Source organism: Bombyx mori, chromosome 21 (assembly GCF_030269925.1).
Source record: "Bombyx mori chromosome 21, ASM3026992v2".
Lineage (NCBI taxonomy): Eukaryota > Metazoa > Arthropoda > Insecta > Lepidoptera > Bombycidae > Bombyx > Bombyx mori.
In genome coordinates this window covers 11,282,499-11,303,325 of record NC_085127.1, presented here as the reverse complement: position 1 = coordinate 11,303,325, position 20,827 = coordinate 11,282,499, and the positions used below count along the sequence as shown (strand labels likewise).

General features: G+C 42.8%; 1 protein-coding gene across 1 annotated transcript in view; it reads right to left on the bottom strand.

The window, feature by feature from the left end:
• Positions 1-20,827, bottom strand: part of LOC101745435 (synaptotagmin-4) — a 45,289-nt gene that overhangs the window by 18,902 nt on the left and 5,560 nt on the right. The window contains exons 2-3 of the mRNA XM_004929732.5: positions 1,029-1,154; positions 283-473 (exon numbers count right to left, since the gene is read on the bottom strand). Coding sequence (XP_004929789.1) covers positions 283-473; positions 1,029-1,154 — 317 coding nt within the window. The remainder of the gene's footprint in view (positions 1-282; positions 474-1,028; positions 1,155-20,827) is intronic.

Here is a 20,827-nt window from a genome sequence, read left to right as displayed (position 1 = left end):
ACCCTTCAAACCGAAACGCATGACTGCTTCATGGCTGAAATAGGCGGGGTGGTGGTACCTACCCGTGCGCACTCACAAGAGGTTCTACCACCGGTAATATAAAGTTAATAACAAACTCAAACCAGAACGCGGGTTTGCTTAATGGCGGTCATAGATAGGATGTTATTACCAACTCTAAAGAGCTACAATTCACGCTACCACATTTGGATGTAGTACAGAAACCTTCAAAACAGCGCCAAAGAAATCGGGCAGTAGTTAAGTTGAAACATCCAATTTTCTTACCGCCTTCTCGGATTTGACGGAATTCTGGGTTGGCGGTTGTGGCTGTGGGGGAGACGTAGCGGCTGGTGGCGCAGGAGCGGTCGGCGATGGAGACTTGCGCAGGTAATGGGTGGCAGAACCCGGGGAGCGGACGGCGGTGGCGCGTCGAGGGGGCTGGAACACCAGCGCTTTGTCCGGGCAACGCTTGCTTCCTGTCAATCAACAAAGTAATTTAACGGACCAAGATTAAACTAATCGAAAAAAATACGGACCTAGTTTTTTTTTATTGCTTAAATGGGTGGACGAGCTCACAGCCCGCCTGGTGTTAAGTGGTTACTGGAGCCCATAGACATCCACGACGTAAATGCGCCACCCACCTTGAGATATAAGTTCTAAGGTCTCAGTATAGTTACAACGGCTGCCCCACACTTCAAACCGAAACTCATTACTCCTTCACGGCAGAAATAAGCGGGGTGGTGGTACATACCCGCGCGGGCTCGCAAGTCTAGCACCATTAATTATGCAAATTAAAATTTGCGGGTTTTGATTTTTATTACACACGATGTTATTCCTTCACCGTGGAAGCCAATCGTGAACATTTGTTAAGTACGTATTTCATTAGAAAAATAGGTACCCGCCTGCGGGATTCGAATACCGTTGCATCGCCACATACGAATGCACCGGACATCTTATCCTTTGGGCTACGACAACTTCAACTGTAACTGTAACTTAAGCCTGTAAAATGATTACTTGTACAATCAACTCACCCAGCTTATGAGAGAGGGAGCTCTTGAAGCGCACGATCCAGCAAGCAATGCCCACACATAAGGCCAGTAAGATAGTGCCCAAGACAACGGTCATCACCCATATGGTGTCAGTCTCCAATCCGCCCGCTGCAAACAAAAAAAAAATTCATTTACAAAGAAAACAGAAAAAAAGAATATTATTAAAGAATGCAAATTGCTTTAAACAAAATAACAAATGACTTAGACTAATCTATACTAATATTTTATATAAATCTACAGTGGTTTTTACGGATGTTTCGTTATAACTACTGAACCTGAACCATGCATCCGATTGACTTGAAACTTGGTATCCATGTAGAAAATACATGTACTTAATCCATAGGCTAATATTTATATGAGTATTGGACTCCCTAATAATAATGGCAATAAATACTAATGTTAATTTTAAATGCCCAGCGAAGCGGGCGAGTACGGCTAGTCTTATTACAAATATGCTGAAAATGCTGATATGTTACCACATCATTTTCATGAAAGCTCGAACGAAATTAATTAGATTAAATCGCAATAAAGATTTAAAAAAAACTAATTTCCTCAACGCATCTAAGACAAACTGTGATATTACGTCGCAATCAGGAAGGAAACTTGCAAAGTTCTGTCTCAAATCTACACGCTCTTGAAATAGTGGCACGAATGATAAAATGTATCGTGAGATTGTTTTTCTTTCTTTACTGATGCACAAAACAAAAATTACAACCTGGATTGCAATTCAAAACAGGCACATACAGAAAAATTATAACAACTGAACAGGTGCCTAAATACCTTGTGTGTATATATACACATACGCTCACACACACAGCCGCAGGCACACACACCCACACAGATATGTAAGTTACTATCTAATTAAATTAAATCTAATGTATAATTAACTTGACAATATTCATTATTTGAGAATATGTTTAACTAATTTACAATATTTATAAAAACTATTTTTATAAATATATATATTTTTTTATTGCCCTTGTAGGCAGACGAGCACACGGCCCACCTGATGGTGAGTGGTTACCGTCGCCCATGGACTTCAGCAATGCTAGGGGTAGAGCTGAGCCGCTGCCTGCCTAATAATATACTAAATATTATCGAATCATAAATTCGTACCAAGATATTGTCGTTTGTATGCACGACATCACTCCAATCTACACGCTACCAATCCACTTGAAGCATTGCTATTTCAAACACGACTTCAAATCAGATTGTATTCGTGATGTGAATATCTGCATAGCTCTAAACGGCAACAGGGGGCAGTTTTTAGTATACAGGTTCTACAACACGGTAGATACATTTTTAGAAAGTTCCGCGTTGTGCGAAACCGTGTTATATGAGACTACAAGCCAACACAAAAAGGAGAGTATTTTTCTGAATAAAACATCTCAACTATGCCTGTATATATTTTTTACCTATTATAAGATATATAAACGATAAGCAGTAAAATTTATGTATTGTGTGTTCATAGTGCATAATGTAATTTTCTAAATAATTTTAACAAAAATCTCATTGTATTGTGTTGTAGAAGTGTCATGTAATTTTATTTTATTTTTCTTTTTGTCCTACCTATGCTGAGCTACCTATTCTGGATTGAGTTTCTATCCAAAGTTTTTTTCTGAGAACCTGTAACATGTTCATCTTCAAACGGACCTCGAACTGAGATATCAAGGGCAATGGCTTTTCTGTGCCCTTAGTATTCGTGATGTCCAAGAACGACGGTAACCATTCAATATCAGATGCAACGTAGCCTTTTTTTTCTACCTAAGCTAATGGTTTAGAGAGATCATATCAGCGTAACCTTAACTAGTAGCTGAGCTCACGGGCTCAAGCCTGACGATGTTGCTAACACGAACCCTAGCAAGAGCAGTGCTTCGCAGAATCTACCACCGGATCGGAAACGCGACCCGCTGACAAGATCTGGCGAGAAACTCAGTGAGCTGTGTCAGTGGGTTAATTTACTCGCAAGCGACGGGTTCGACGAGAACGATGACTGGTGCTTGAGGTACCTTAAAGCACCATTAGTGGATCGTGAGGATCCGAAATGACGTGTTTTGGGTGACGTCGACTGTTTACCATTTGGTCCGCAGGATCTGCTATATAGTATCCGGCGGCCACGATGAGAGGATTCTCATATCGTGCCGTTTTATCAAAGTGGCACGTAGCCTCGTATGGTTTTGAAGGCAATAAATAAAGCTAAAAAATACTCGATACCGAATCCATAAGATTCAAGATAATTTTCAACCGATACGTATATATTTTACTTCACTGTTCCCCACAAACGCCAAAAATAGATAATAAAATTGTGAAAATATAATAGATAATAAAATTGCGATGCGGTCATTATATAACGAAAGTAGTATAATGTTCTACATTTACAAGCTCAATTAAAATTCAAATCGTAAAACAAAACGAACTTGTTAGTGATGACGTAGTTTAAATTTGAAGCCGCAATATCAGACACGCAGCCACGACGTTTCTCCTTCAAAGGAGACAATGTCACGACCTATAGACCGGTAAAGCCCGAGATTAGCTCTCTGCAAACAGACAAACGCGTGGACTCAGTGAAGCGGGGGAAGCGAATATTGACATTCGTAAATAAGGATATCGAATTATTTTAGAACTAGCGACCCGCCCTCGCTTCGCTTCGGAAACTGTAATTTATTATTGATTTCTTCACTATTTAGTGGATGTTATTATACATATAAACCTTCCTCTTCAATCACTCTATCTATTAAAAAAAACCGTATCAAAATCCGTTGCGTAGTTTTAAAGATTTAAGCATACATAGGGACAGAGAAAGCGACTTTGTTTTATACTATGTAGTGATTAGGCCATTTATAATTTTGTTAATGTCTGTCTCGCTACTTTTTTTTACGAGGGCGGCACTGAAAATTTCGGGAATTAACGAAGTGACACAACATTACTATTTAAAAATGTATTTATTGCTTTTCGAAGTATTCTCCGCGAAATTGGACACATTTTTCCATACGATGGAACCAATCATTGAAGCAACCATTCCATTCGGAAGTTGGGGTCTCCAAAATGACCGTTTTGTAGGCGTCCACAGCTTCTTCAGGTGATGAAAATCTCTGTCCACGCAATTTATTCTTTATTTTAGGGAAAGTATAGAAATCATTAGGGCTTAGGTCGGGGCTGTACGGCGGATGGTCTAATAATTCTATGTTTTCTTGTTCTAAAAACTCTTTTGTTCTGTGCGCGGTGTGAGAACTCGCATTGTCGTGATGGAGGATGATGCGGCGGTTGCAGTTCTCTTTACGGAGTTCAGAAATGACCTGTGGCAAACAAAAGCTAGCATACCATTCTGCATTAACCGTTCTTTGTCCCTCAAGGGGAATAGTCGTAACATGGCCGGTTTTGGAGACAAACGTGGCCACCATTTTTTTTGCAACACTCCGTGAACGAACAATTTTTGTTGGCTTTAACTAATTTTCAAACACCCAAACTCGTGACTGGTTTTTTGTTTCGGGTTCGTACGCGTATATCCAGGATTCGTCACCTGATACAATGTTGTATACAGCATTTGAGGATCCTGCGTGGAATATTTCGAGAGTTCTGACGCACCAAGTAACGCGAGCCGCTTTTTGCTCTTCACAGAGCGAATGCGGTATCCATCGGGAAAACAACTTTTTTACACCAAATTGTTCATGCAAGATTATTTGTATTTGACTCATGCCAATGTCTAAAGTTGCCTGAATTTCGCGGTATGTCACATGTTGATGTTCCTCAATCAGCTTACGCACAGCATCAACGTTTTCTTGGGTGACTGCAGTTTTTGGACGACCTTGACGGGGATCATCACTGAGCTTGACACGTCCACGTTGAAACTCAGCAAACCAGCGATAAATTGTGGTTTTGGATGGGGCTTCATCACCAAATGCAGAAATCATCCGGTCAACACATGGTTTTTGTGTTAAACCACTTCGAAAGTCATAATAAATCATCGCTCTTGAATTTTCTCGAGTCAATTCCATTTTCTCAACGACGATTTTTAAAACCAAGGAGTTTTCAATTAAAAAGATTTTAATATGACAGGAACAGTGGAAATATTCCATTCCCGATACTTTTAGTGCAGCCTAGTATTGCTTAGATGTTTAGACGAGCTCACAGCCCACCTGGTGTTAAGTGGTTACTGGAGCCCATAGACATCTACAACGTAAATACGCCACCCAACTTGAGATATAAGTTCTAAGGTCTCAGTATAGTTACAACGGCTGCCCTACCCTTTAAACCGAAACGCATTACTGCTTCACGGCAGAAATAGGCAGGGCGTTGGTACCTACCCGCACGGACTCACAAGAGGCTTAAAGAATTTCACTTAACATACATGTACTAGAACTAAATATTGTATATTTGATACATTTTCCAGAATTTTCTTATCAAAGATTTAATTTACATGCCGTTAATCATAGATGGATCAATCGAGGATGCCTAAAGTCCAGGTATTTGAGGTAAAGGTCCGCGAATATAGGCCACAGACTCGCGATGAATCTAGGTCGTTCATTTAGCGCTCATCACTGTGGTAACGACATTACATTTGGTTAACCAACAATGACGAGGGGGAATATTTCAGTACAGTGTGTCAGATTTAGCAGCAGTTTTAAGGATTATCTTTATTTATTTATTTATTGTTAACATAGAAGTAGAAACACAATCATAATTTGTATCTGTGCTTGAACTAGGTGATAAAACCTGTATCTCAAGCAACAGTGCTCCTCGTACAAAGAATACAACAGCTTTACTTCAAATACACAAAAATAGACAAAAATTAAACTGAAATTCATGGATTGCATAAAAGTGACAATATGTGAGCTTAAAAATATAACAATTAACAAAACATATAGAAATGATCAACTGAGTTTTGTATGCAGTAAAAATGTGATAGCTACGTTTAGTTGTTGACATTTGACAGCCCGCACTTAAGTGAAACGGTCATAATGTCACCTTTTTTTTTTTTTTTTTTTTTTTTTTTTTTTTTTCAGGAGGAAATCGCCGGACTTCCGCCCTCCACTGGGGACGGCGGGCGGAGCATGTCGGAGTCGAACCGACTAAAACCTCCTGTCGCTCAACAACCAACGTCCAAACCTCACATGAGACAGAACTCATGAAAAGGCAAAGGGGGGAAAGTGAAGTGTTTAGTGCGGAGCACATCTCTCCCATCACCCTCCCCCTCGGGACGCCGGACTGGCGGTCGTCGGCGCCACGACCACCAGCCCTCTCGGTCGGCAGGCTATCCGGAGCCCGCCTAGATGGCGCCGGTTAGAGTGAGCTATCCTACGGAATACCCCGCTGGGTCAGAACCAGCGTGGGTCGAGGATAGCCGGCCTTCCATCACCCGGATGCTCTTGCGTAAAACGCGTGCAGAGCAGCTTGCACGACGTCTTCTTAGGTCCCCCTCGCCGGTCCCCAGACCGACATATGAGGGGGACCCGAAACACTTAGAGGGCCAGGGCTTGGGCGAAATCCGCCTCCCTGGCCCCCGCTCGACGGCGGCGGGCTTGCGCGTCTCTAACGCGCCCCGCCGCCTCCTTCTGCGAGATGGTGCACTCGCAGAAGTCGAGCATCGCCTTCCACGACTCGTCGTCGCCGAGCATCGATGCCACAACACTCGGCAACGACAAGTCGTTTCCTATTTTTGCGACGAGGACACGGCGCCACCCCTCCCATGCGGGGCAGGCGACGAGCGTATGCTCTGCCGTGTCCAAGTCGCAATCACAATGGTGGCACTCTGCCGTCGGCTCGGCTCTGATCCGGTGCAGGAACTCACCGAAGCAACCATGCCCAGTGAGAACCTGCGTGAGCCGGAAAGTGAGGCGTCCTCTGTCACGATTCACCCAATCCACAAGGACTGGGCGAATCGCCTCGACGGTCCTACGACCAGCCGAAGGATCGGCCAGCCGCCTGGACCATGATTCCAGCACGGACCTACGACATAATAGCTCACGGTATGTATTCATGAGAAATTAAATATTCAATACCCACTCACCAACAATCTGCGAGCTGTGAAATATTTAATTATTTGTTAAATCCCTCATGATTTTATAAATTACGCAGAAGCCGTACTTAATATTCTCGGAACATACCTATTTACTTATTCACTACTCATTATTAGATTGCAGGTTTTTATGTGTTGATATTCATCATCACAAGACATCGATATACATTTTTACTATCAGACAAATTAGAATAAGAATAAATAAATAATATGTACATGATAAACATCGCTTGGTAATTTCGCTGACAAGGTACAAATGACAACTCAAGCCTGATAATGTTCAAACCCGCAGGATCGATTTCTTAACAAAACATAGGTTTTGTTTCAGAGTCCTTTTTAAAATTTATCTTTTTTAAGGGTTGTTCTCGGACTGTTTCGTTCAGAGAAAAGCCAGTAGAGTTTGACCAGCTATCTGAATTTATAATACTTACTTCGAGCGAATCTAACAAAGGCTCAATTTTGACAATAAAATTAGATCTAATACTACTAACTATTATATGAAAATGCTCTTTATCAATATGTAGGGTGCAATTTTACACTTTTTTTTTATTGCTTAGATGGGTGGACGAGCTCACAGCCCACCTGATGTTAAGTGCTTACTGGAGCCCATAGACATACATCTACAACGTAAATGCGCCCCACCCACCTTGAGATATAAGTTCTAAGGTCTCAGTATAGTTACAACGGCTGCCCCACTCTTCAAGCCGAAACGCATTACTGCTTCACGGCAGAAATAGGCAGGGTGGTGGTACCCCCCGAGGGACCTGGGCGGGCCCCCCGGCGCGCACTCTGCGTGGCCGGGGGCTCCGTCTGTGGGGGAGTTTTGCTGGACTTCCACCGGGCGCGTCCGTAGGTGGCGGATAACGGGATCCTCTGGGAAATATCATTGGAGGCGCATTTTGGCCCGCCGCCGCACCAGATGAAGAATAATGATTTTACTTGCCGCAGTAAACGTGTTAACTTTAATTACTCTGTAACGCTACTATTTGTTTCCACAGTTCATTATTACAAAATGTTTTCTAAGCTTATTAAAATATTCTTATGAAGTTTCTTAAATAAACAAGGTTAATCAATAGATAGACATAAAAAAAATTGTATATGATATTTTAGAATACTGCAGATTATTTATCATAAGCGTTTCATCGAAAGGTAATGATTTAATTAATACAAAAACAACGGAGATAGTAATGTTTTAGTTGTTTATGTAACCCTGAAACAAAACCGCTTAGAGATTACATTGTTACGCTAAAATATACACTATCCAGTCGTATTAGAACAGCGATTTCCACAATACAATGGGGCTACCATTTCAATCCGCAGAGCTGCAGCCATTGTGATAGCTTAAGCTCTCGGGAATATGTAACTTTCCTTACAATTTATTTTGTCTAAATGTCTGTATTGTTGTGAGTGGTTTATCCTGATAGAATCCTGAAAAGTAGGATTTACTTTTGATGAAGCAAAATGTGTTATTTTTTATTGAAAATGTTTTTTAATGCATTGTTGCGAAGTAACTACCGCGGTTGGTAGTGGGGTAAAAGTATTTGAATTCCGCATATATAGTATAGCAGATATGGCAAGCATTTGATGGAAAGTGGTCACCGCCACCCATGGACATCGGCAACACCCTGGGGTGCAACCTCGCCACTGCCTGCTTTAAAACATCTTCTGGTCTGAAGAGGTACATGTAGACAATATCCGTGCGAACTCACAAGAGGTCCTACCAATAATTACGAAAATTATAATTTTGCATGTTTGATTGTTATTACTCGATGTTATTCCTTCACCGTAGAAGACAGTCGTAAGCATTTATCAAGTACGTATTTCATTAGAAAAATTGGTACTTGCTTATAGAATTCAAACACCGGTGCATCGCAAGATACGAATGCACTGGACGTCTTAACCTTCAGGCGACTTAGGACGACTTCAGAATTCAAATTCAGATGCCAATTTCATAAAATGGATTATTCATCCATCAGTGACAGCCATAAAAATCAATCGCACACAAAAAGGTTGTAAGGCTACGCCTGTATATTGAAAAAAGAGAATTTTCAGATAATAATTGGTATTAGATCTAATTTTATTGTCAAAGTTGAGCCTTTGTTCGACTCGCTCGAAGGTAATATTATAAGTTCAGATAGCTGGTGAAACACTAGTACTTGTTCTTTGAACGAGGCCGTTAGAGAACAACCCTTTAAAAAAAGATACATTTTGAAACGGACTCAGAAACAAAAACTAGGTATTGTTATGAAGTCGATCTTGCGAGTTTGAAGATAACCAAGCTTGAATTGTACTTTGTAATCAATACCATGCTATAGCTTATTAAGCAATATTTCGCTCAACTCGGCCATTGACTAGATTCCGTGTCTTTACTTCGCATTGTTTCAACATGCTTTAAAACGAAAACACGACTTGTAAATGGTTTTGTTCAAACAAAGTCAACTCGAGGTGATTTCTCCGAAAGCTCCGTTCGCGTTTCAATCCTGGAAATGTTTAATTTACAATGTTCCAATGAAGTTTTTTGCTTTGACGTCATAAAAAAAATTGTACATTCCAAATTCGGAGAATATAAAATGGTACATTAGAATTTTTGGGATACCGGCTTTAGCGAGTAATTTTATTTTTACAATTTCGTATTCTTGTGTAGGTACATATGTAGCTGTGATGTTATTCGTCAAAATTCGAATTTTGTTCTAAACACTGTCTAATTTCACTGAGTCTTTGGTGCAGTAATAAGTGCCCCTGATTGCTGAGCTGAGAAGCGTAAGACGTCCGGTTCATTCGTATCTAGCGACGCAACGGTGTTCAAATCCCGCAGGCGGGTACGAATATTTCTAAGGAAAGACGTACTTAAAAAATGTTCATGATTGACTTCCAAAGTGAAGGAATAACATCGTGTAATAAAAATCAAACCCGCAAAATTATAATTTGCGTATTTACTGGTGATAGGACCTCTTGTGAGTCCGCACGGGTAGGTACCACCACCCTGCCTAATTCTGCAGTGAAGCAGTTAATGCGTTTCGGTTTGAAGGGTGGGGTAGCCGTTGTAACTATACTGAGACCTTAAAACTTATCACCTTTGTCACCGTGTTTTCGGTGTTCCCTTTTCCCTGACATCCACTGCGTTATACCGTCACATACGTCATTGTCAAACTATCCTATTTCACTCGAGCGACGTGTCTCGCCCAGATCAATTTTAATTTCAGTAAGTGAATGCGTCCTTCACTTTAGTCTTTTTCCTAGCAATGATGCCTATTGTTCTTGGTATTTTTCTAAAGTTAAAGATACTGTTCTCCACTTTTTTAATGTCGTATATTGTTTTATGCGATTTTTGTATTTATATATATGCACCGAAACTTTGCCAGTTATTGTTTTATTTCGCGAATGAAACTTACTTGCAAATCGTAATCCAATGATGCCCCATGTAATTAGTTCTGATTTTTGTTTTGTTTAAATCTATACTAACTATACTGTAACCATACTGAGACCTCAGAACTTATATCTCAAGATGGGTGGCGCGTTTACGTTGTAGATGTCTATGGGCTCCAGTAACCACTTAACATCAGGAGGGCTGTGAGCTCGTCCATTCAACTAAGCAATAAAAAATAAAAAAAATTTGCAAACATAACCTTTCTGGTTCCTACTTGCATTCATTGCAAACATTTTCAGTGTTGCTTATACTCGTAATAATGAAGCTTCATCGTCGACATATCGCAGATGACTGAAGCACTTAAAGTTTATGCTTAGACTATTAATTAATAAACTCACTTCAAAAAAAAATTTTTTTTATATATTTGGTGGGTGGACAAGCTCACATCCCACCTGGTGTTAAGTGGTTACTGGAGCCCATGGACATCTACAACGTTAATGCGCCACCCACCTTGAGATATAAGTTCTAAGATCTCAGTATAGTTACGACGGCTGCCCCACCCTGCAACCCGAAACGGCAGCTTCACGGCAGAAATAGGCAGGGCGGTGGTACCTACCCGCGCGGACTCACAAGAGGTTCTCCAGTAAAAAGTAGTGTAGTGAAGAATAAAATGAAATATTCTATATTAATCGATATGTTGGCTGACCCGTCAGGGATGGCTGAGCGCTAGATTCCGTCATCACTCGTATTTGATTGAACTCAGTTTATAAAAAGTCAATAAAACCTTTTGAATAATAATTATTGAAACCCAACACACACAACTTTCACAATGACAGGATAAGCCGACAGTTTCGTTCCACATACCGACAGACCGACTGACTGACTCAGACTCAACTGACTGAATGGGACGGACCGAATGACTGTCTGACACGGAATGCCACGACTCTGTCCACGTACCGCCATTTTATACTTTTTTTTTTTTTTTTTTTATGATTGAAAGTTTACTGGTGGCCCGAAGGCCTTTCCAGTTTCACCAGGACAGGTGGGCGAGCAAAGGCTCAGCCAAGAGGGGTGGGATTTGCTAACAACTGCCCGAGCGCCTCCGAAGGAGACCTAACAACTCAAGAGCAATTGTTTCGCGAATGAATCTACTACCGGATCGGAATCGCGACCCGCTGAGAAGATCCGGCGAGAAACTCAGCGGGCTGATGCATGGGTTAGGTTGCACGTCGACCTCTTTGTCGAGTTCGACGAGTACGGTTACCGGGGTCCCTAAGCCTGCCCCTAGTATTAGAGCTGAAGGCATCTAATGCAAAGGTTATTGGATCTGATGGATCCGTAAGGACGTGTCTAGGGCGTCGACGGTGACTGGCTCCTGCATGATCAGGATTCGGGGAGTAGTCAGCGGCGGCAACGATAAGGCGATTATCATGACGCATAGCCTTATCGAAGTATCGTTCCGACGCTGACTTCATGTATTTCCGAATTGATTCGAGGCCCAGGTCGTCGTGTAGGTCAACGTTCCTCACGAACCACGGAGCCCCGACAGCTAACCTGCAAAAGCGGGATTGTAGGGATTGGAGGGTGTCTATGTGTGTGCGGGCCGCGTGTGGGTTGTCTAAAGAGAGTAATCGGGGGTGTGAGATTCCTCCTCCTAATCCGGGAGGAAATCCGTGTGGAGCTTCCCCTCTGAAATAGCACCGCAGTACTTTTCGCTGGGTTGATGTCTATGCGCCATTTTCGGAACCACTGTCCTAGGGCTAGGGCTGCGCTCTGAAGCTTCTTCGCGATTAGGGACTTATTTCTACTAGAATAGTAAACAGTCGTGTCGTCGGCGAATAAAGCTAAATGGGTCGGCGGCGACCGGGGAATATCGTTGACGAATAAGCTAAATAGGAGGGGTGAGAGGACAGAGCCTTGCGGGACTCCAGCTGTGAGAGGTCGTGGGGAGGAGCGGGTTCCCTCGACTCGATATCGAAAAGAGCGGTTCGACAAGAAGTCCCGTATGATGAGCACGAGACTATCCGGCACGCCCATGTTGAATAGTTTGAAAATCAAACCATTGTGCCAGACTTTGTCGAACGCTTTTGCGACGTCGAAGAAGAGAGCTCCCGTGTATAACGGTTTTGGTCGATTAAGCCCCACAAGAATGTGCTCCGTGAGGCGGTGCACCTGTTGAACGCATGAGTGATTTGTACGGAATCCGAATTGTTCATCGATAAGAATGCCCTTGGATGAGACGAAGTCTCTGAGGCGTTTGTAGAGCAGACGCTCATACAGTTTGCCTAGAGACATGAGGAGGCTAATCGGGCGGTAGCTCGTCGGATCATTTTTTGGTTTACCGGGTTTATGTATGCCGATAACGTCCGCTTCTTTCCACACCGCGGGAAAGATACAGTTCGCCATAGCGGCATTGAAAATAGATGCCAACATCACGATGAGTTGGACGGGTAGAAGTTTAATAACGCGGTTGGATATACCGTCGAAACCGGGAGCCTTGCGAGGACGTAGGTCTTTGATCAAGTCTTTAACTTCCATCGGGGTGACGGGTGGTAACGCATCAGAGGGTGGCAAGGAGGCTCTGCGTTCTACCTCACTGTCTACTAATTCTACATGAACAGGGTCCACGGATTGAGTGCTGGGCGTGCACTGGGTTTGCAATGTATCGGCCAGCAGCTCTGCTTTTTCGTCATCATCGAACGCCGCGAGTCGGCCTGAGGGGCCTACGAGGGGGGGCATAGTTACTACCGTATCCGATTTGAGAGTACGAGCTAAGCGGTAGTAAGACCTTTGGGAGGGCGCGAGTCCTTCTAAGAAATCAGACCATCTGGCATCTCGGACTTCGGCGATGCGAGACTTTACGTCGCGTTGTAGGGCACGCATTCGAATACGATTTTCCGCGGTAGGATACCTGTCGTAGGCGCGTATCGAGGCGTTCTTAGCTCTAAGAAGTTCCCTAATATCGTCGGACAATTTGAAGCGGTGAAGAAAGTCCTCCGCTACAACTTGTTTCGATGACCTATCTAATGTCGAGGTGATGTGTGACGTTAAGATGTCTATGGCTTCAGCGGTATCCTGAGGAGACGGGATAGAGTCCGGGTTAAACGGGAGCGATGGTGGATCAGATTCAGCCAGGCTGATGCCCAGCGTGTGCCAATCCACCACAGTCCTCGTGACGGGAACGGAATCGGGAGCGCGACCGAGCTTCATAACGACGGGACGGTGGTCTGAATCTAACTCTGAAACTACTTCGATCGAGTGTAAGCGCAGAGTTACGTTTTTTAATAACGCTATGTCGAGTATATCCGGGCGATGCGCGATATTTAGCGGGTAGTGAGTCGGGGTTAGCGGAGCGACGATATCGAAGGCGAGATCATCGACTAACGCGTCAAGCCGCCTGCCATTCGGGGTTGTGGTGTGTGAGTTCCACCTGATGTTTTTACAATTTAGGTCGCCCGCCAGAATGACAGAGCTCCCCATACCGAGCAGCGCCTCGATATCACTGCTTAGAACGATCTTATCCGGTGGAAGATAAACGGACGCGATAACGATCGGCGCGTGTCCCGTCAGTGAGATTCGGCACACTGATGCTTCGATATTAGCGAGCGCGGGAGGATCGAGCGGGACGCAATGCAGGGCTCTTCTATAGTAAATGACGGTACCACCACCACGGGCAGAGAGCCTGTCGTTCCTGACCATGTTATAGTTCGCGATTTTAGGGTCACGGCGCGCGGGCTTAAGTAGGGTCTCCTGCACTAAAAAGATATCAATTTGGTGGTCACGCAAAAAGTCAGAAACCTGATCACGTTGATTTGCGAGACCGTAAGCGTTAAAAAATCCTATCGTTACGGATAGGGGCTTTATTCTACTTATATACGCCATTGATTACCGGCGGAGTGAGGGGAGGACGTACGTATTTAATGACGCGTATACGTCGGCGTATTCCTGCACAACGGCGATAAAGTGTTGTGCAGTGGAGGCAGCGCGAATGGCGTCGCCCAAAGCGTTAACGCGCTCAAAGTTGATCGACTGAAAGAAGTCGATCGCTAAAGCGAGATTGTCGGACGCGGTCGGAGGGCAAGTCGCGGGAGAGGGACGAGTCGCGGGGGCGGGACGAATCGCGGAGGAGGGAGTTGTAGCCGTGTTCGTGTACGGCAGCGGTTTTGCCCAGGCCGAGACACTGGGCACCGCCGCCGGAACGAACGCTGGCTTAGCCTGCGACGCAGAGGGTGCCGAGGCTTTGATGTCTGGGCCGGAAGCTCGGAGGCGGTTTAGGCGGGCGACGCGGCGATTTATTTTAGGGGCTCGGGGGCAACCACGGTAATTCGCGGGGTGACCCTGTGTTCGACACAGGACGCAGCTAGGCGGTTCCGTCGCGGTTTTTTGGTCGCGAGCGCAGAGGGCCGTGGCGTGATCGCCCAAACACTTAACACATCGGGGGCGCGCGTGACAGTTACGGGAAGAGTGCCCGTACAATTGACAGTTATGGCACTGGCTAGGAGTGCCTTTTTTATGAGGGGCTTCGACAGCGATACCAGAGAGCCTACAGACGGTCTGTGTGTTAAAGATTTTCTTACCCTCGGGGGTAGGCTGGAGAGCGACTAGAACCATATTATATGGCTCCCTACCGCGACCGGTGTGCATACGGTGCACAGAATTCACTGGTAGGCCTTGTTCTAACAGGTCGGCTTTTACGAGCTCTACATCTAACTCTTTAGGGATTCCGCGTATTACAACGCGGAGTTCGCGCTCCTCCTGGAGCGTATACGTATGGAAACTTATACGCTCCTTACGGAGGTAAGAAGAGAGGGCCCTATGGTCGTCGGGTGTTTGAACCTTAATTTGAATGCCGTTCGCGAAGTTACGGGCATTCGTGAAATTTATATTTTTGGCCTTAAGGGCCAGGCAAACTCGATCCCAAGCTGCCTTCTCCTGAAGGATAACCGGGGGAGGGGTCTGGGTTTTATTTTGTGCCACCGGACGCGGCGACGGAGTGGCACGGGCTGGGGGCGCAACGGGAGTCTGAGGGCGGGGGCGCGACGCGTTCACGGCTTTGCTAATTTTAGCGGCCGCGGGAGCTCGAGACTCCGCGGCACGCTTCTTACCCTTCTGTACCAGGGTGAATCCATCCGTCGATGAGGCGGGGGCGAGGTCGACCTCCATGTCCGAGTCAGAGTCGGAGCACGAGGAGGCGGGTGCAGGCGACCTACGAGCAAGTGTAGGTGTTTTAGAGGGCGCGACGGAGGCCGCGGATGATCGCTCAGCTGAAACGATGGTCACGGCGGACGACGCAGCAGCTTTTCTCGCCAGTATAGGCGACACGGGAGCGGCAGGCACGACAGAGGCTGCGGTGCTCAATGCAGAAGCTCTGCACGCAGGTACAGGCGACGCAGGAGCAGCGAGCGCGGCGGAGTCCTCGAGAGGGCTCGCAGTGTGATTGGCCTTGAAGGCCAAAAACTCCGAGGCGAGCTGTGGGTGGCGAAGTCGGAGGAATTCCGCGAATACAGCGTCCATGATCGCTGAGTACCCAGGTGGGGCGGCCCCGGGTCTTGAAAACACTCGCCTTGCGGCGAGGCCCCAACTTCTCGGACCTGAGCGGTTCTATTGAACACAGGTGGCAATGCGGCGCGATTACTACAGGACAAAGAAAAAGCACAACAAAACAGAAATTACGAAAAGAAACAAAACAAATAAATACTTGCAGGAAACCACTTTGTCGGCAGATGTACCACGAACACAGAAACAACAAAAGGAAACAAAACAAATAAAAACTTCCAGAAAGAGCACTTAGTCGGCAGATGTACCACAAACACAGGCCGCGCGAACAATGGCCGGGCTAACAAAAGCCGGGCGAACAAAGACCGGGCGATCGAGTGGACGATGAGCACGTCCGCACGTGACGGGTGCCTCTATCGGAATGCCGCCATTTTATACTGTGGCGTTACGGAGTCTACCCTTCATTTTGTGATATTTATCAAAATAACATTTCATCATTTAAAATAATAATCAAAACCGCTGTCTTAATATTACTAAAAGTCGTTATCCACGACAGATATAACAAGACTAATTTTCGTTTATGCAAACATTTGTCTGAATATGATTCTTGCAGTATCTTCTTTAATTGGTTTAAAATGCATCACACTAAATTCGTATAGATAAATAATTTTAACAATTAAACATTCCATATTAAATGCCGATATACATTATAAACTAGCTGACCCGGCAGACTTCGTAGTGCCTCAATCGATAAATAAAAGACCTAAAATTTTGTATAAAATAAACTTATGACAAACAAAATAAATCCGTCCGACGGGGGACACATCATAGGGAAAACAAAATTGTTATTTTTATTTAATTCCAAGCATTTTCATATTTATCAAACCTTTTAAACCATCTCTGGACCTCCACAAATAATTCAAGACCAAAATTAGCCAAATCTGTCCAGCCGTTCTCGAGTTTTAGCGAGACTAACGAACAGCAATTCATTTTTATATAGAGGTATAGATTAAAGTAAAAAAAACCTTGATGTGTATTCGAAGCAAACTGATTTTGTTTTTGTAGTTCAACAACGGATTGAGAAGAGCCACAAAGAGCCTTAAGCCGTAAATCTTGTGACGCGTTCAATAAAACAGGCTCGCCCTTGTCAGCAGCCTACATCTCAGACGCTTTACTACATAAACACGGATAAAATGGCTGACAATGCTTTTAAATTAACGAGCTATCTGTCTGTCATATTGAATAAGTATGTATTATAAAACTTGAAATTTCATTACGTTGGAAGTTCTTAATTAAGCAACAATGACGCGACCACATTAGTCTATTAGTATATTAGGCAGCGGCTTGGCTCTACCCCTGGCATTGCTGAAGTCCATGGGCGACGGTAACCACTCACCATCAGGTGGGCCATATGCTCGTCTTCCTACAAGACCAATAAAAAAAATAAAAAATCTCCCGGGGAAAACCTTATTTTATTATCATCTGTTAATCTGTACCAGAGGAATATATAGGTCTATTCACCGCTAAAAAGACTCTCCAGAGCTGCATGCTATGGACAAAAGAATGTCCTCAAACACGTCGTGTTGTTGTAGACAAGAATTCTGCTCTGGAGGCTGGTGGTGAGTTGGTGAAACAATTATTGCGAGATCATTCAAATTTCACAATATAATTTAAGTTTAATTATTGTTATTAGAAATAGATCTATTTTATTAAAACAGTAATCATTGAAAGTTATTTGAATGATGATTCCGCGAGTTGCTTTTTTTGTGCTTTATTTTAAATCTTGTAATCTTGTTTACTTCCAACTGACATGAAAAAAGCGACAAGATCCAAAGGGTGTCATGAAAGCAAAATAACTCCGTTTCAGGGATCACTTAAAGTTAATTTTATTCTGTCCCAACGAAGCCTTTTAAACGAACTTCACAATTAATTTAGTCAATAGAAAGTACCTGTTCCGACGTTCTTATGAAATCGTGAGGAAAATGGTTTTTTATATACAAAGCCATATAAAGTTCAAGGGAAACCTTTTTCCGCAGGAAACTAGAGTGCTTAAGATTTGGACCCAATCTTTGGAATTTTCCGTTTTGGATGATAAGAAGAATATCGTAGTATTTTTGTTTTTTTTTACTGGTGGTAGGACCTCTTGTGAGTCCGCGCGGGTAGGTACCACCACCCTGCCTATTTCTGCCGTGAAGCAGTAATGCGTTTCTGTTTGAAGGGTGGGGCAGCCGTTGTAACTATACTTGAGACCTTAGAACTTATATCTCAAGATGGGTGGCGTATTAACGTTATAGATGTCTAGATGGTTCCATTAACCACTTAACACCAGATGGGTTGTGAATTCGATCCACCCATCTATGCAAAAAATAATAATTGAGTTTCTTAAAAAAATTTTGGAGGAAGCAGTGGTGAAATTTCCATTGGAAACAGTGCGCAAATCGATAGATTCGTGGCCAAACAGATTAAAGACCTGTATCAAAGCGAAAGGTGGCCAGTTCGAATAGAATATTTTTTATTTTTTGCTGAGACTAATAAATATGGAGGTATAAATTTTATTTTACTACATTTAAAAAAAATGCATTTTCTTCGGTAACAAAACTTTTGGCTGGACTACGTATACGTTCGTATAACATTCTTCGGCCTCGCTCAAAACAGAGTGGAAGTGGCCGGAATTAAATTACATCGTGTCATACTGAGCGGGTCACGTTATTTACGTCACTAGCAGCGCGAATGAGATCGAGCCAAGAATAGAACGAAAAAATTGCTTCTCCGACGTCTGCAACGTGTGACGTAAAAATAACTGAAAATAAATAATTTTCTCGCGATCATTTAACAATCATTATAGCCTTAAAACTGTATGATCATACTGTTGTATCTGGTATCTTTGTTACTCTAGCATCATACAATGTATACTAGAGTATATCCTAAAGTGTTGGCGAGTTAATGTCATTTAAAATGTGTTCAATTTAATTTATTTCAATGAAACAGAACGTACAGGACTCGTTGTATATAATTCACTGTTAGACGAACAAATATAAATGATAACTTTTTTTTTAAATTATAAATTTCAAGAATATTCTAGTCTTCATTCTATTTTTAAGAACAATATTAACCATTTTACAGATCTTATAACAATCTTATTGATATAAAAATAACATGGGACATGTCGCATGACGTCACGCATCACATGATATGACCCAGGATAATAGATAAACAAACGAAATTTAGTTTGAGAAAACTTAACTACTGCAAGTTATCACTGGATGAGGCAGTGAGAACTCCCCATCCACGTAAAACTTAAGTTATTATGAAAGCATTCTATCATTTCTGGTTACCGTTGTTACTCATCACGTACCAGATGTAAATATTTCGATTATATGAATACGACAAAGGGAAGATCTTCCACCGGCCGGGTGAACTTTCTCGGTAGACCTACTGCCAAATTTTATTGTTTGGAACTTGTAAAAAATATAAATGTAGTCAGCACATAATGCCTATCGTCTATGCTATCCAGCTTACCAATCTTGAAAACTAAAAACTGGCAAACTTCTTCAATCGTGCTCAATTCATAAAATAATTAGGCTCGATCAATTAACTCTCCTCATTAAAACTTTCCATCGTTAAAAAAACAAAAACTCTTTTATTTTTATTTTACAATGTAATAGAGAAGTTCTATGGCTGGATGGAACCGTATTTATTGAAACAAAAGATTCATTGTGAAGTCTCAATAGCTATCAAATGGGACGCATAATTGCTTCTCGGATGACCGTGGAACAAACTGATGTGCACTTGCAATATACCCTTTGACGGGTATAACTAGGCGGAGGGTAACGCATTAGACAAGATAATAATAAACCATACCCTTTGTCTTTTCATTTATTTTTATATATTCTCTATGTAGGTTACTTCTAAAAGGTAATTAATGACTCACTGGATGGTGGTTGGCTATCGTCTTTATGGACGTCCGAAATGCCAGGAAGAGAACCAAGCCGCAACCTACCGCTGACTACTTTCCGCAGACCTCGTGTGATGATATATCCAAAGACGAAAGATGCGTTTTTAAAGGTTAACGACAAAAGGAAGATCTTTCACCGAGCGGATGAAATTGCTCTGTAGACCGATAGTCGGAATTTTGTTGTTCGGTGTGCTTAGTGCGAGTTTTTTAACGTTCTCGATAACGTAAAAGTTAACTCATATTTGTATGGAATGGGATCGTTTGCGTACGTTTGTCGCTAGGGGCGCTGTTCCAACTGCATACAAAATTGGCTTAACTTTTAAGCTCTCGAGAACTTTAAAAAACTCGCACTAAGCACACTGAACTTGTATATTTGTAAGCTTATTTCGATACCAGCGTTAGCGAGATTCAGGGATCTATCAAATATTTTATGTTCTTTATTAGCTTTTATTACCACCACACCGAGAGAGAGAGAGAGAGGGAGAGAGAGAGAAAGAGAACGTACTTTAATGCACACCAAAACACAATTAACATTAGAAAACAATCAACTAGCAGATACTGAATTAGTAAAATATTATTAGTTTATTTACTGCTGCCGCGGATATATGAGTGCCTGGTGACTAAAAACCTTACATACTAGTATCATTAAGATTCTGGAACCAAATTTAATGTATGTTAAAACATAGAGTACATTTATTTAAATTCGAAAAATAGCATTTAAAGAACAACAAATAAGCTTTAGTTTTCACATATGCACATACAGTTGTTGCTTAGAAAATTGAACCCTATTTCCAACAAATAAAATTAGTTTATACGCAACGTGAATAATTTGTGAAATCGACCTTCTGCCAACCCGAACTGCCACGAAATCCTAATAAAATTAAGTTTGTTGTTTTCCAAGCTCCATATTGTATGTAGTGAGTGAAGTTCTTCAACAAAAACAACTC